General features: G+C 43.6%; 1 protein-coding gene and 1 non-coding gene across 3 annotated transcripts in view; both read left to right on the top strand.

The window, feature by feature from the left end:
• The first annotated feature begins 779 nt into the window (after positions 1–779).
• On the top strand, positions 780–920 carry LOC118076619 (U4 spliceosomal RNA). The gene has a single exon (XR_004691525.1). It is a non-coding gene; the product is annotated as a U4 spliceosomal RNA (small nuclear RNA).
• Positions 921–3,212: 2,292 nt separating this feature from the next.
• The window catches only part of PXN (paxillin), a 65,141-nt gene continuing 55,119 nt past the window's right edge, over positions 3,213–13,234 (top strand). The window contains exon 1 of one of the 2 annotated variants that reach the window (XM_035098569.3): positions 3,213–3,462. In XM_035098569.3, coding sequence (XP_034954460.1) covers positions 3,450–3,462 — 13 coding nt within the window. In that variant the 5' untranslated portion in view covers positions 3,213–3,449. The remainder of the gene's footprint in view (positions 3,463–13,234) is intronic. The other variant, XM_035098567.3, reaches the window with a different exon arrangement.

The raw sequence follows: 13,234 nt of genomic DNA on the forward strand, positions 1-13,234 counted from the left end.
ACTGCCCTAACCTACACAAGCTTGGGATAAGAGGGAAAGGCTGTCAGGGTGGTCTAAAAGACAGCAGGTTTCCAAGGCAGACTTGGTCCATTGTCTTTGCTTTTTGGAAGTGTTCTGAAAGCATCCTCTCTCCAATGCTCAGCTTCATTGCCTTCAACAGTTCAGTTTGTATCTGGGCAAACACGTACATCAGATGGGCTCGTGATAAAACTATGCTTAGATTAACGTGCTGTGTAAGAGAGCGTTTTTTTCAACCTTTGTGCCTTCTCACTTTAGTGATCTGTATGCCTGTGCTTTCAGCCCCTAATTCCACAAAAGGTGACACAGTTGGTCTGTTTGTAGCCATCCAAATCCCCAATGCCTGTTGTTAGCTGTTCTATTGAGATCAGTTCACCGTTTATGTAAAAAAAAAATCTTTAAACCACACTCCTCCTAAGAGAATCAGATTTCTCAATTGGATTATATTGTAATAGGAGTAGCGAAGCCAGTCAAAGAATCGTTGCACCCACCTCTTTTCTCGAAAACTGCTCAGACTTCCGCGTATGACATCACAGACGATTAACATAAGGCAACCAGAAGCCTTTGCGACGGCTCGTCAGCTTTGTAACTAAGAAAAGGGGGAACCCCACCCCCCTTATTGAATGAAAGTGTGGCTGTGGATATTTTGAGATGCAGGGTGTCTACTGATCGGCACCCCACCTTTTGCCTGGTTGACTGCTCACCATAGCCTGATTAATTGTTGCTTGCTTGGGGACCGAAGGGCCTGCCGAACGAAAGTTAGCTTTGCGCAGTGGCAGTATCGTAGCCAATGAGGTTAATCCGAGGCGCGATTATTGCTAATTGAAAACTTTTCCCAATACCCCGCCATGACGACTTGAAATATAGTCGGCAATGGCAATTTTTGACAGTCTCTACGGAGACTGATTTTCCTGGTATAAAAATAGACTAATGTGATTTTGTTCTTAACTCAAACAAACAAAAGTTTCCAGCAGTGTGTTGGAGGACAACTAAGTTTGTCATTGGTATGAGCTTTCGTGTGCGTGCACACTAAAAACATTCTTCTTCAGATGTTTTTAGCTGTTAGTCTTGATTAGAAAAAGGTGTAGTTTGGTACAATTATAAATACCGTACAATACCTTTATTCCTTTTTATTTAGTGCTGTTATCGTTTGTGTTTTGGGTTTAAAGTTGTAGCTGATTTTTGAGATAATGGGAGTTGTAGCCCAAATATTTGGAGGGCACCTGGCTGGAAAAGGCAGATGCAAAACATTTGTTCTGTGGATGTTGGCTCTGTTTTAGGATGATAGAGTTGTAGAAGGAAATACTGATAAAGTGGCATTTTCTGACTGTAAATACAGTATGTAATTCCTGCATTGCAGGGGATTGGACTAGATGACCCTCGTGTTCCCTTCCAACTCTACGGTTCTATATATAAATTGTTGGCATCTGTCTTGGGAGCCAAGTAAATCCATCATAGCGCCTGAAGTGACTTCCCCTGGGCTGAAGTATGGGCGGTGTGTATGGAAGTCCTGGGCTGCCTTGCTGATGTGGTCCACAGGAAACCAGAGCAATGCGTTTGGCACCAGCTTGGCTGCAGGAATTGCCAGAGGGAGGCGTACAAGATTCCACCCGACCATTTTAGGGACTCCATTCTAGATTTGTACATAGTTTCTTGTATTTTTGTGTGTAGTGCCAAGTCAGACCACGAGTTCATCTAGCTCAGTATTGTCTACACTGACTGGCAGTGCCTCTCCAGGTTTCCAGACAGGATACATTCCCATCCTTACCTGGAGCAGCCGAGGATTGAACCTGGGACCTTCTGCATTCAAAGCAGATGCTGCACCACTGAGCTATGAGTGACAGCCTGCTGTCGAAGTTAGAATGTCAAAGGGCAGGCATCCCCAAACTCCAGCCCTCCAGATGTTTTGGACTACAATTCCCATCATCCCTGACCACTAGTCCTGTTAGCTAGGGATCATGGGAGTTGTGGGCCAAAACATCTGGAGGGCCACAGTTTAGGGATGCCTGTCAAAGGGCCTCAGGAGTTCAAGGCTCCACTCAGCCACCATGCGGAGCTCACTGGCAGACCTTGGAGCAGCCACCCTTCTCTCAGCCTAACCTACCACATAGGGGCTGCGCAGTGAAGATTAAAATGGGGAGGGAGAGAATAATGTAAGTCACCTTGAGGAAGGCCGGAATGCAAATCATAGAACTGTAGAGTTGGAAGGGATCCTGAGGACCAATTAGTCCAGGCATCCCCAAACTTCGGCCCTCCAGATGTTTTGGACTACAATTCCCATCTTCCCCGACCACTGGTCCTGTTAGCGAGGGATTGTGGGAGTTGTAGGCAAAAACATCTGGAGGGCTGCAGTTTGGGGATGCCTGATTTAGTCCAACCCCCAGCAATGCAGGAATATGCAGCTGTCCCATACAGGGGTCGAACCTGTAACCTCGGTGTTATCAGCACCCACCCAGCTGAGCTATCCGGAACATATGTTATAACACTTAAGAGCACATGGCCAGAGCTCTTGTGATGGTTGACCTCCCAGTAAACAACAAGGACATCTAAAGGGGCGGAGATGACAGGCACACATTTCAACAGGCACCCCCAAACTTCGGCCCTCCAGATGTTTTGGACTACAATTCCCATCTTCCCCGACCACTGGTCCTGTTAGCGAGGGATTGTGGGAGTTGTAGGCAAAAACATCTGGAGGGCTGCAGTTTGGGGATGCCTGATTTAGTCCAACCCCCAGCAATGCAGGAATATGCAAATATTCTTATTATCCAAATATTATTATCCAAATATCCAATTATTGTTGTTGTTGTTATTATTATTATTATTATTATTATTATTATTATTATTATTATTATTATACCCGAAGGCATCAGGGCGCTTCGCAGAGCAAAATAAAAAATATAAAACCACAAAAATTGTCCCCACAACAACCCTGCGAGGTAGGCGAGCTTGTGACTGTATGACCCAGCCTAATGACGGCGTGCGTTCCTTCCTTCCTACCCCGGAGGGTCGAATATTAACCTCCCCGGCGAGCCCGCTCACACACATCCCGCGGGTGGCCGCTAGGAGGCGGTGGCGCTTCTAAGCCTATTCGGGGGTCTCTTTCTTCTCCCTCCCTCTGTATAGATTTATGTCGCGGCTTGGTTGGGAGTGTAGATGGAGGGGGGGGGCTAGCGGGAAGCAGCGTGCGCGTACCTGAGTTCGAGCTCGCGCCCGCCTGAGGTAGTTTGCTGCGGCGGCGGCGGCGGCGGGCGGGCGGTTTGTGTGTGTGCGCGCGCGCGCGCGCAAGAGAAAGAGAGAGAGAGAGAAGCGAGCGGGGCTTCTCCGGGACGCGCTGCCTGCGCGAGCGAAGGGAAAAAGAAGCAGCCGTGAGAGGGGAAAGTTGCGGCTGCGCTTCCCTCCAGTCGAGCGGGGAGTGGCGGCCAGACGGCAACATGGACGACCTCGGTGAGCTTGAAGGGCGGGAGGGCGAGGGAGGGAAGGAGGCAGGCAGGAGGTCCGACATGGGGCAACTTCCCCTTCCCCTCAGAGTCGGACTCTTCCCCCCCCCCCTTCCCAAATCGTCGCCAATTTCCCTCACAATTTTGTCTTTTTTCCTCTTCGGACACTACCCCTCCTCTCATAACTCCACCTTTCTTTACTTTTTCTTGAGGGGGGAATCCCCAATGGTGCCTTCCATTATGTCCCCTCAACACCGTTCAGGGTTATTTTTTTTTAGAGGCGTCTAGGTCCGTTATGCCCCCCTTGTTGTTCGTTTTTGGGAGGTCCCCCTTTGCTTGTTTGGCGGGGCCCGCTGGTCTACTTTGATTTACCTTTACTTGGGGATGTGTGTGTGTGTGTGGGGGGGTGTTTGGTGGGGATCTATCACTGGCCCGTTTTGAGATTTTCCCTTACTGTTATTATTATTTATTGAATCTATATACAGCCCTATACCCGGAGGTCTCAGGAGGGAGTCCCACGGATCCATTATCTTTCCTTTTCGTGGGGGTAGGAAGGGTCCCAGTAGTTTATTACGTGCTTCCATTGCTCGCTTATTTTTTTTGGGGGGGGGGGGAGTCCCCGCTGGTCCCTAACTGTTGCATCCTCCAACTTCTTCCCCTTCCCTCCCTACCAGCTTCCTCTCCACCTTAACGGGGCTCTTGCCATTTCCTCCCCCCCCCCAAACAATATGAATATTGTAACATCACTGTAACATCATCCTCCATAAAAGCCTCTCCGCTAAGCCTAACGCCTCCTTCCTCTCACTTTGCTTAAATTCCTTTTGTTGTTAAATTGATTCCTTCTATTCATTTTGTTGTTGAATTGATTCTTTCTTGCTCCCTCCCTGCAAAACCCTCACCTATCTGCTATATCTCCTCTTCACCCTGTGCGCCTTCTGTGTTCTCTCTGCTTCTCCCCTTCTCTAAGTGGTTCCTTTAACTTCTTCACACACCCCACTTGAGAGTCTCTCAGAAGTCAGTAAGGAAGCAATCTCCCACCCCAATTTTCTGGCCGTATTTGAGAGATTTGGGTGAAGTGCTTGATGCAAGTGTGCCTTCAAGTACATTCAGATACAATTTGGAGGTGAAAAGGGTCATTCTTTTCTGAATCTTGCATGTACACGAGAAAGGCAGGCATCTGTTTCTATCCACTAAGAAAACCCCAAAGCTCAGCAGCAGCACACAGCGTTTTATTATTATGCCTGCTAAAATGGCACACAAAGTAGTCAACAAACTTTTTAAATATCCCGAAGCACAAAAGTTTTGCTTTACAAAACAGCCTGAAGAAGTGTGCAGGGGAAGTTGTGAGCTTGGGTCCTACGTGGTGCATCCTTTTTAGTCTTAATAAAGGTATTCAAACTCTTCCTGTTGCTTTGAGGTTTTTATTTATTTATAGGTTCTGCCGACTGTGAAAGTTGTGTAAAGCTTGGCTGCCCCTTTGGATATTAAGTCTGTGATTATGTCTGCAATTGCGTAAGCATGTTTAGGATCGCAGTGTTGCACCTCAGCTATATTTAAGCTATGCAGCTTGGGTTATTGCCAACTAATTCACTCCAAAGGAGACCCTTTGACACTAAGGGACTTCAATCAGTCATGTCCTTTAATTTAGGTCTACTTTAAATTGGGTCTACTTTGAGTATGACCAACAGTGGATACAACCCCTTGTGTTTAGCAGATTATTTTGTGTGTCTTCTCAGTTAGCATGACTGTTCATGCTGATGATTCGTTTTCATGTTCTGGGATTTTATTTATTTATTTTTACATAAAACTGCTTCCGTTTGTCACATGTCTCAATACAGCATTTTTAGGAACTCAGGTTTTTTGTTTTCTGTACAAAAACCAGCAATAAGTAAAAGTTGGTTTTTTAAAAGTTAAAACTTCCTCTCCAGTTTTCCAGCTTTCACTCACAGTCTAGCTACCCTTTCCCAGTCTAGGTTACAATGCACCTAGCCCCTTTTCCTTTCTGCTTCATCATTTCATAGCCTCTGTATGGGCTACATTTTTCTCATTGCTCTTCCTGCACCAGACTCTTGGTTGATCATTTTCCTTTGTTGGCTGCATTCCCCACCCCCTGGAGGGAAAATCTTGGTTGGGATAACTGAAAATGTGCCCAGGTCATAACCTGAATGTCACAGTATATTTTCAGTTTCTTATAAGATTTGTTTAAATGTTTCTGCTACCTGCACATGCTGCAGTAAATGTCACATTTTTATGTGGGAGTTGCAAGAAGTTAGCAAGGCAACCAAAGCCTACACTCTTAAAATGGTTACTCCATTTACTGTAATCTTTGCACACCTTATGCTTTTTACATATTGATGGTTCCACACTAATCCAAATTATAGGCTTTGTGCACCAGAATACATTTGAAGCACATTTAAAACACTTGACTTCCCCCAAAGAACCATGTGAACTGTATTTTGTTAAGGGTGCTGGGAATTGTAGGCTTGTGAGGGGTAAACTACACTACCCAGAATCCTCTGGGTAGAATTAATGTGGTTTAAATGTATGGCATGTATGAAGCCTTTGTGTGTGATTATTGACTGTATCCTGTATGCTCAGAACCTAGTGGAAATTCATATAATATCTTCTGCATATTATATCTACTGTAAAAACCAGGCACACTGCTTTCTGATAATAGTCCACTTACGAATCCTCCATCTCTACCCCATCAAACATTTCTTATTGAGCTTCTCCCTTACCTAACCTATCCCTCCATGTTATTGATTCCTGTTGCCATGTGATCTAAGATAACTGCATGCTCCCCCAAACCTTAACAACAGCCATTGACCCCCAAACATTTGCATGTTGTATGTGGTGTAATATATATGTAACATATTATACCTGCTTTCCAATTTCCTCGTTCAACCCTGAATTGTTTATTGTTCGGATATGGATGTGGGCTTATATTGACTGTTGAGTTCCCTTCATGTTATAGCCTGTTTACTTTAATGTTTTCTAGCACACATCCTTTTCCCAGTAGCAACATCTGGTGCAACCTGAGTTGGCATACATGCTATTCTTTTTGTACTTCATGTTTCTTGCCTTCTGCCCTAAGTTGACTGAACTATCTTCTTTCTTGTGGTTCATGATAGTCATTGATAATTGCACCCTCTGTGTACTTGATGTGAATATTCAAAGGCAGGCTGGGAGAGGAGCTTACCATGTATGCTTATAGCACAATCCACAATACCGTATCTGCTCAGACATTCTGTTGAATTCAGCTGAATTATATTGAGGGGAGGGAGCAGGGTTCAGTGGTAGGGCACTTGATTTGAATGCAGAAGGTCCTTGGTTCAGTCCCCGGCATCTCCAGGTAGAGCTGTGTTTGTCCCCTACATGAAATCTTAGAGAGCTACTGCAGTTTTAAAAATGCTATTCTAGAGTCACCAATGATCAGACTTCGTCCATAACAGTTCCTTTGTCCCTCCAGGGAAATGAGGTTAGAATTGCAGCCTTATTCTTCTAGGATTGTCTCACCTATAATAATAACCACCTTACTCACATGCATCAATTTCTGAAATTGATTTATCCTCTTATCCAGCCACACTTTCCATTCATAGCCTGTCTGGAACTTTTTGTTTCAGCCCTGCAATTCCATTTATACCATTAGACTTCTAGGCATCACACATTGCCTTCTCTTGGCATTGATATTAACAAGACCTGGCTCCTATATTTAGTTTTGGCTTGTAATTTTTGCATTTGTAAAATGATCCCCTTGGACGTGAAATGAGCCATCTGATTTTACAACTAAACTAAAATACAACCATGTTGACGTTGGAGGCTCCTACTATCATGTCATCCTTTCTCCCTATGCATGGATTCTGAGTGCCCTTCCCAAGTAATCTTCAGCACCTCAGGTTTGAACAAGAGTTGAAAAAAACTCTTGGGTGAAGGGCCCTGGAAAGTATTTGCTTCCTACAACTCTTATTGGAGAAAGAATCTGTCTCACAAGTAACCTAAGATCCATTTATGGCATTTTCATCGTTCCTCTAATAGCAACCAAATGTCCTGTTCAGATGTGCTCCAAGAAAATCTCTGTTTTATTACTAGACTTAGAGTATTCAATTACCGTGCTAATTTAAAGTCCGCAATAACACCTACAGAAGAGGAAGTCTAAACTGAGCCTTGACAAATGCACCAAGACACTGTGTCCATCAGCCAGCTGACTACCTGAGACCACCGGTATGCTCTGCACCCTTCATATGGGAGGGTGCAGACTGCTTAAAATGACTGAGAATCTCAGTCATGTGATAAAACAATTCTCAAAAAAGATAAGTTCTCATTGGAGTATAGAAGTCCATCTTTTCCTCTGATGTATTTCTCCTTCCCAAGAACCTGTTAAGTTGTAAGACCAGCCCTTTTGGTAGGCAGACTGAGGTGACTGCCTTAGGGAAGAGGGAGGAGAAATTTGATTCAGTTTGTATTTAAAAGTGAAGCTACCTAATTTGCACTGTCTGAAACAATGTGAATCAAAATCCAGTCATCCTCTGGCATTCACACTTGTCCAAACTTTGCAGTGCAGTTCTCCAGACTAGTAATATGTACAAAAATGCATATGCTGGAGGCAAAGTGTGCATTAATTAGTGCATAGATTAGTGAAAATAACATAAAAATGCATGATGTTAGGGAACATTGCTTTGCAAAAATGTGTACATCAGGCAAAATTGCATACAAACATGCATATTAAAATAAATTTGCACTAAAATGCTGGAATTTTTTTGTAAATTGCAGATTTATGTGGAAATATGATTTTAAGATTAGACAAATGAGAAACTGAGAGAAGCCAAAATTGACTGATTCACACATCCCTAGCATCAGAGAGGGGCAGGGGAAGGGAAGTGGCTGCAAGGTTTCGGAGGACAGTCCTGTGTGTGCATGTGCCACATGCCTTCCCTTTAACTCATGGTAGTCTTAACGCAAAGCCCAAGGGCCACATGTGGCGCTTGAGGCCTTTTCGTGGCCCTTGGCAACTTTCAACACTCCCCCTGCCACCCTTCAGTTGCCTTCCCAAAGCTGGGTAAGCGAGGCGCTGGGCTTTGGAAATGAGGTGTGAGGGCTTTGACAGGATGTAGAACCCTCCTGCCTTCTTCCCAATGCTTAATAAGCACTTTCCCAGCTTTGAGAAGGAACCTCCTTCCCAATTACAGGTGTCTTGCTCAGCTGCTTTGGGAAGGCAGTGTGAGGGCTAGGGGGAGGCGTCAAATTTTGGACTCTCTCTCCCCTCCCCATGCAACAAGACAGTATGTGGCCCACAGGTTCTGTCACAGAGTCAAAGTACTCTTGTGACCCTCTTGGTATGAAAATTTGGACCACCCTGCTCTAACTAGCCTGCTGTTTTTAGAGGCAATGGGAGAATGCTACCCCTTTACCACCACTGAAATGTCAGTTGCCAGTTGGGTTGGCTTGGCTTCTGTAGATGGAATTTGGGAAATGAGGTGGGGGGAGGGGCTTGTCCTTCCTAAGGAAGTAAAATACATTGGGTTGGCCCTGATTGGGTATATCTTAGACCACATCTGCACCATACGTATGAAGGGTAATCAAACCACATTAACAGTCATGTTTCCCTCCAAAGAATCTTGGGCACTGTAGTTTAAGGGTGCTGAGAGTTGTAGGAGACCCCTATTCCCGTCACAGAGCTACAATTCCAAGCTACACTTTTACAATCAATTCTTCTTCGCAGAGAACTGTGGAAATTTTAGTTACATGAGAGAGGAAATGGGGTGTGTGTTTCCTAACAGCTGCCATCATCTTAAACTACAATTCCCAGGATTATTTTGGGGAAGCAATGACTGTTTGAAGTGGTGTGGCACTGCTTAAAACATGTGGCATATGTGGTTCGGTCTGAAGGGTCCTTGGGGGTCTTACTCCAAGGTTTAAAAGCTTTCTCATAATTGTAATTCGTTTTTGTGAACAGTTTTCAACTTTCCTTGAGAGGTTCTCTAGCTAAGCATACACAATTTGATGACGTTTATGAAATGAGCAGAGAAACTTTCCAGTATGTGCTAAGATCATGGGTATTGAAATATACAAGCTACAGCTGTTGCATTCCATAAATTCACTGAGGTATTTGTGACTCTGCCATCTGGTCAGATGGTGTACTGCTGCACCAGTGACTATTCTCCATAGTGGGATGCTTAATCTGTTTTTTTTTTTGTAGGTTTGTCATGTGTATTGTTAACTTGCAGTATTTGAAACGATTTATTTCCAGTTGTATTACTAGGCTTGGTTGTTGGTGGTATAGATGAAAACACAGGAGAGATGATTGAAATTGTTCCCTTTTTCCTGCTGTTTGTTACACACTTAGATTAAGCATCTAGCCCACCCATAAGTTTTCTTGCTCCTACTTTCACTTCCTCATCTGTAAATGAGAGTGAGAAAACCCCCAGTTTGTGGCTGACATGTGTAAAGCATTTGGTTCTCTGAAAGTACATGATATTACAGTGGTACCTCGGGTTACAAACGCTTCGGGTTACAAACACTTTGCTTCCAAACTCCGCTATCCAAGTACAGTGGTACCTCTACTTACGAATGACTTGACTTACGAATGTTTCTACTTATGAATGGAGCTCCGTCCGCCATCTTGGATGCTGTTTAGATAGGATTTTTTCTACTTACGAAATTTTAGATAGGGTTGCTTCGACTTATGAATTTTTCTCCCAATGCATTCCTATGGGATCCGACTTACATTTTTTTTTTTACTTACGAATGTGCGTTTGGAACGCATTAAATTCGTAAGTAGAGGTACCACGGTACCCTGTTTCCCCTATTTTAAGACGTAGTCATTAAATAAGCCATAGCAGGATTTTTAAGCATTCAAGGAATATAAGCCATACCCCGAAAATAAGACATAGTGATAGGTGCAGCAGCAATGCCGGCCGCGGCAGGAGGAGGAGGGGAAAAAATAAGGCATCCCACCAAAAATAAGCCACCCTGTGTTATTTTGAGGAAAAAAGTTATAAGACGGTGTCTTAAAAAAAGGAGAAACACGGTACAGTGGAACCTCGGTTTATGAACACCTCGGTTTATGAATTTTCGGTTTATGAACGCTGCGGACCCATCTGGAATGGATTAATTCATTTTCCATTACTTTCAATGGGAAAGTTCGCTTCAGTTTATGAACGCTTCAGTTTATGAACAGACTTCCGGAACCAATTACACCCATGCTTCAGTTTATGAACATTTCAGTTTAAGTACTCCGCGGACCCGTCTGGAACGGATTAATCCACTTTCCATTACTTTCAATGGGAAAGTTTGCTTCAGTTTATGAACGCTTCAGTTTAAGTACTCCGCGGACTGTCTGGAACGGATTAATCCACTTTCCATTACTTTCAATGGGAAAGTTCGCTTCAGTTTATGAACGCTTCAGTTTATGAACAGACTTCCGGAACCAATTGTGTTCATAAACCGAGGTACCACTGTAGTACCTTGGGTTGAGAACTTTGCCCCAGGATGAGAACGGAAATCGTATGCCGGCGGCACAGCGGCAGCAGGAGGCCCCATTAGCGAAAGTGCGCATCAGGTTAAGAACGGTTTTGGGTTAAGAATGGACCTCCGAAACGAATTAAGTTCATAACCCAAGGTACCACTGTACATTCATGATTGAGGCAAGCAAAAAAGGAAACTGAGAGTTTCATTTTTATTCAGGGACAATACAAGTAGAGGTACCACTGTACTTCTCCTCTAGGAAAGCCACAAACTTCTTTTTCTATGTCCACAGCTTCAGATTCAGAAAATCCGAATATAAAAATCTAAATAGCAGAGAAGCAGATGAGTTTCAACACTTACTTTTGGATGGATGTGATCACCTGTGGTAATTTCACACAATGCATTCTTGGGACATGACATTCTATTTTATCTTCTTAATTGCATCGTGAGTGCTCTCAGTTGGTGTACTTGATAACCTGCTATCCAACTGATCCTTTGCCGATTACTTGCCCCCACAGCAGACACAAGACAGCAGCCATGCAGTCCACACAGACAGGGAAAGGGCTCTCAGGCTGCAATGCACCATGTTCACAAGCACTGCTTCCTATGCTTCTCTCTTTTTTCATTACTTATTACATTTAACTTGCATATTTCTTCTAAGGTGCTCCAGCACCCCCACATTTTTAGCCTCACAACAAACTTGTGAAGTAGGCTAGTCTGAGAAATAGTGATTGATCCAGGGTCACCCAGTGAGTTTTATGGCTGAGTTGGGATTGAATTCTTGTCTCCCTTGTCCTTGTCCAGTACTCTAACAATTGGACCACACAATCCCTGCTTGGGGAAGCTGGGGATCCTCTGTGGATGCTACCATGAAGGGAGCCTTTGCCAACCTGGTGTTCTGCAGATGTTTTGGACTTACAGGTGCCATCAGCTATAGCCAGTGGTGGGAGGATTAGATGGCAGTTGTCGTCCAAAACATCTGGAGGGTGCTGGGTTGGCAAAGGCAGATCTGTAGCTTCATTAGCTAGCAGGCGAGATCAAGACTTTTTTTAATTTCTGTGAACTTTTAGGGTTTTTGTTTTTGTTCTCCCTTCCCCAAAATTTCAGTACCAGCTACAGCTGGAGGCTTAAGGAGTGGGAGTATTGTCTTATGTGAAGGTAATGCAAGGAATATTGGACACAAAGCTTGGAGAGCCTTTCTTGTATAAATCATCTTATTGAAAAGAATGGAAGTATACCAAGGCACACAGTTCTCAGGGACTTTAATTTCAGCTTATTTATTTGTTTCCTATTTTGGAGCTAGAAAAATTCTTCCAATCCTTGGGAGCCTTATCAGCTAGCCCTGTATAGAACTGAGGAAATGTTAGGTGCCATCTATAAGGTGATTTAGGGGCCAAGGTAACCCATATGTCTGAGTTTTTTTCAACACTGAACCACAGTATATTTAAGTAAAAAATACATTTTCTTCAGTAAGCAAAGATCACAGCTTTCTAAATTTTGTCCACTGAAACTAACACATTCACAGTGCATCCTACACAGAGTTACTCAGAAGTAAATCCCACTGTTTTATGTGATGTTTGATCCTTAGTGATATATCAATATTTGTATATCACTTAACTTTTGAATTGCTAGTTTGGCGGGAGCTGAGACAAAGCAATGGGAACTCACCCCGTCACGTGGATCCGAACTGCCGACCTTACGAGCACCACACTCTATAGTCAAATTTGACTGGACTTAACCATCGAGGGGTCCTTTTTTTTTACCTTACCTATCACTTAACTGTAAATAAAAAGTCTGAGTGATTTGTAAGATACATAAAATGTACATTGAAATTATCAATAATTGTCAAAGTTAAAAGCAAGTGTACATTGAAATTATCAATAATTGTCAAAGTTAAAAGCAAGTTAAAAAAATTAAAAAGTGTAAGTAAAACTAGCAGTTAACATTAGAAATCAAAATGTATGTCAGCTGTACATGTCTGGGTAGGCTTGGCTAAACAGAAACAATTTAATCAGATGCCAAAAAGTGTGGTAAAGATGCCTCCTGGTGTCAGTAGGCAGGGAGTTCCAGAGTGATCACTGTTAAACTCCATTCAGATCAGTGAAACTGCACCAGAATTATTAAGTGACATGAATCCAGATCTGTTGTAAAAGATGCTAGGGCAGGGATGGGGGACCGTGCACCTACATCTCTACCCGTGGATATACCCCATTTGTCCCCAATTACAGCCAATGTGACTCGTGACTGGGGAACCTGCAGCTCTCCAGTTGTTGGTGGACCACAACTCCCATTATTGACCTTGACCGTTGACTATG

This window comes from Zootoca vivipara, chromosome 16 (genome assembly GCF_965207765.1).
Source record: "Zootoca vivipara chromosome 16, rZooViv2.hap1.1, whole genome shotgun sequence".
In the NCBI taxonomy this organism is placed as follows: Eukaryota; Metazoa; Chordata; class Lepidosauria; order Squamata; family Lacertidae; genus Zootoca; species Zootoca vivipara.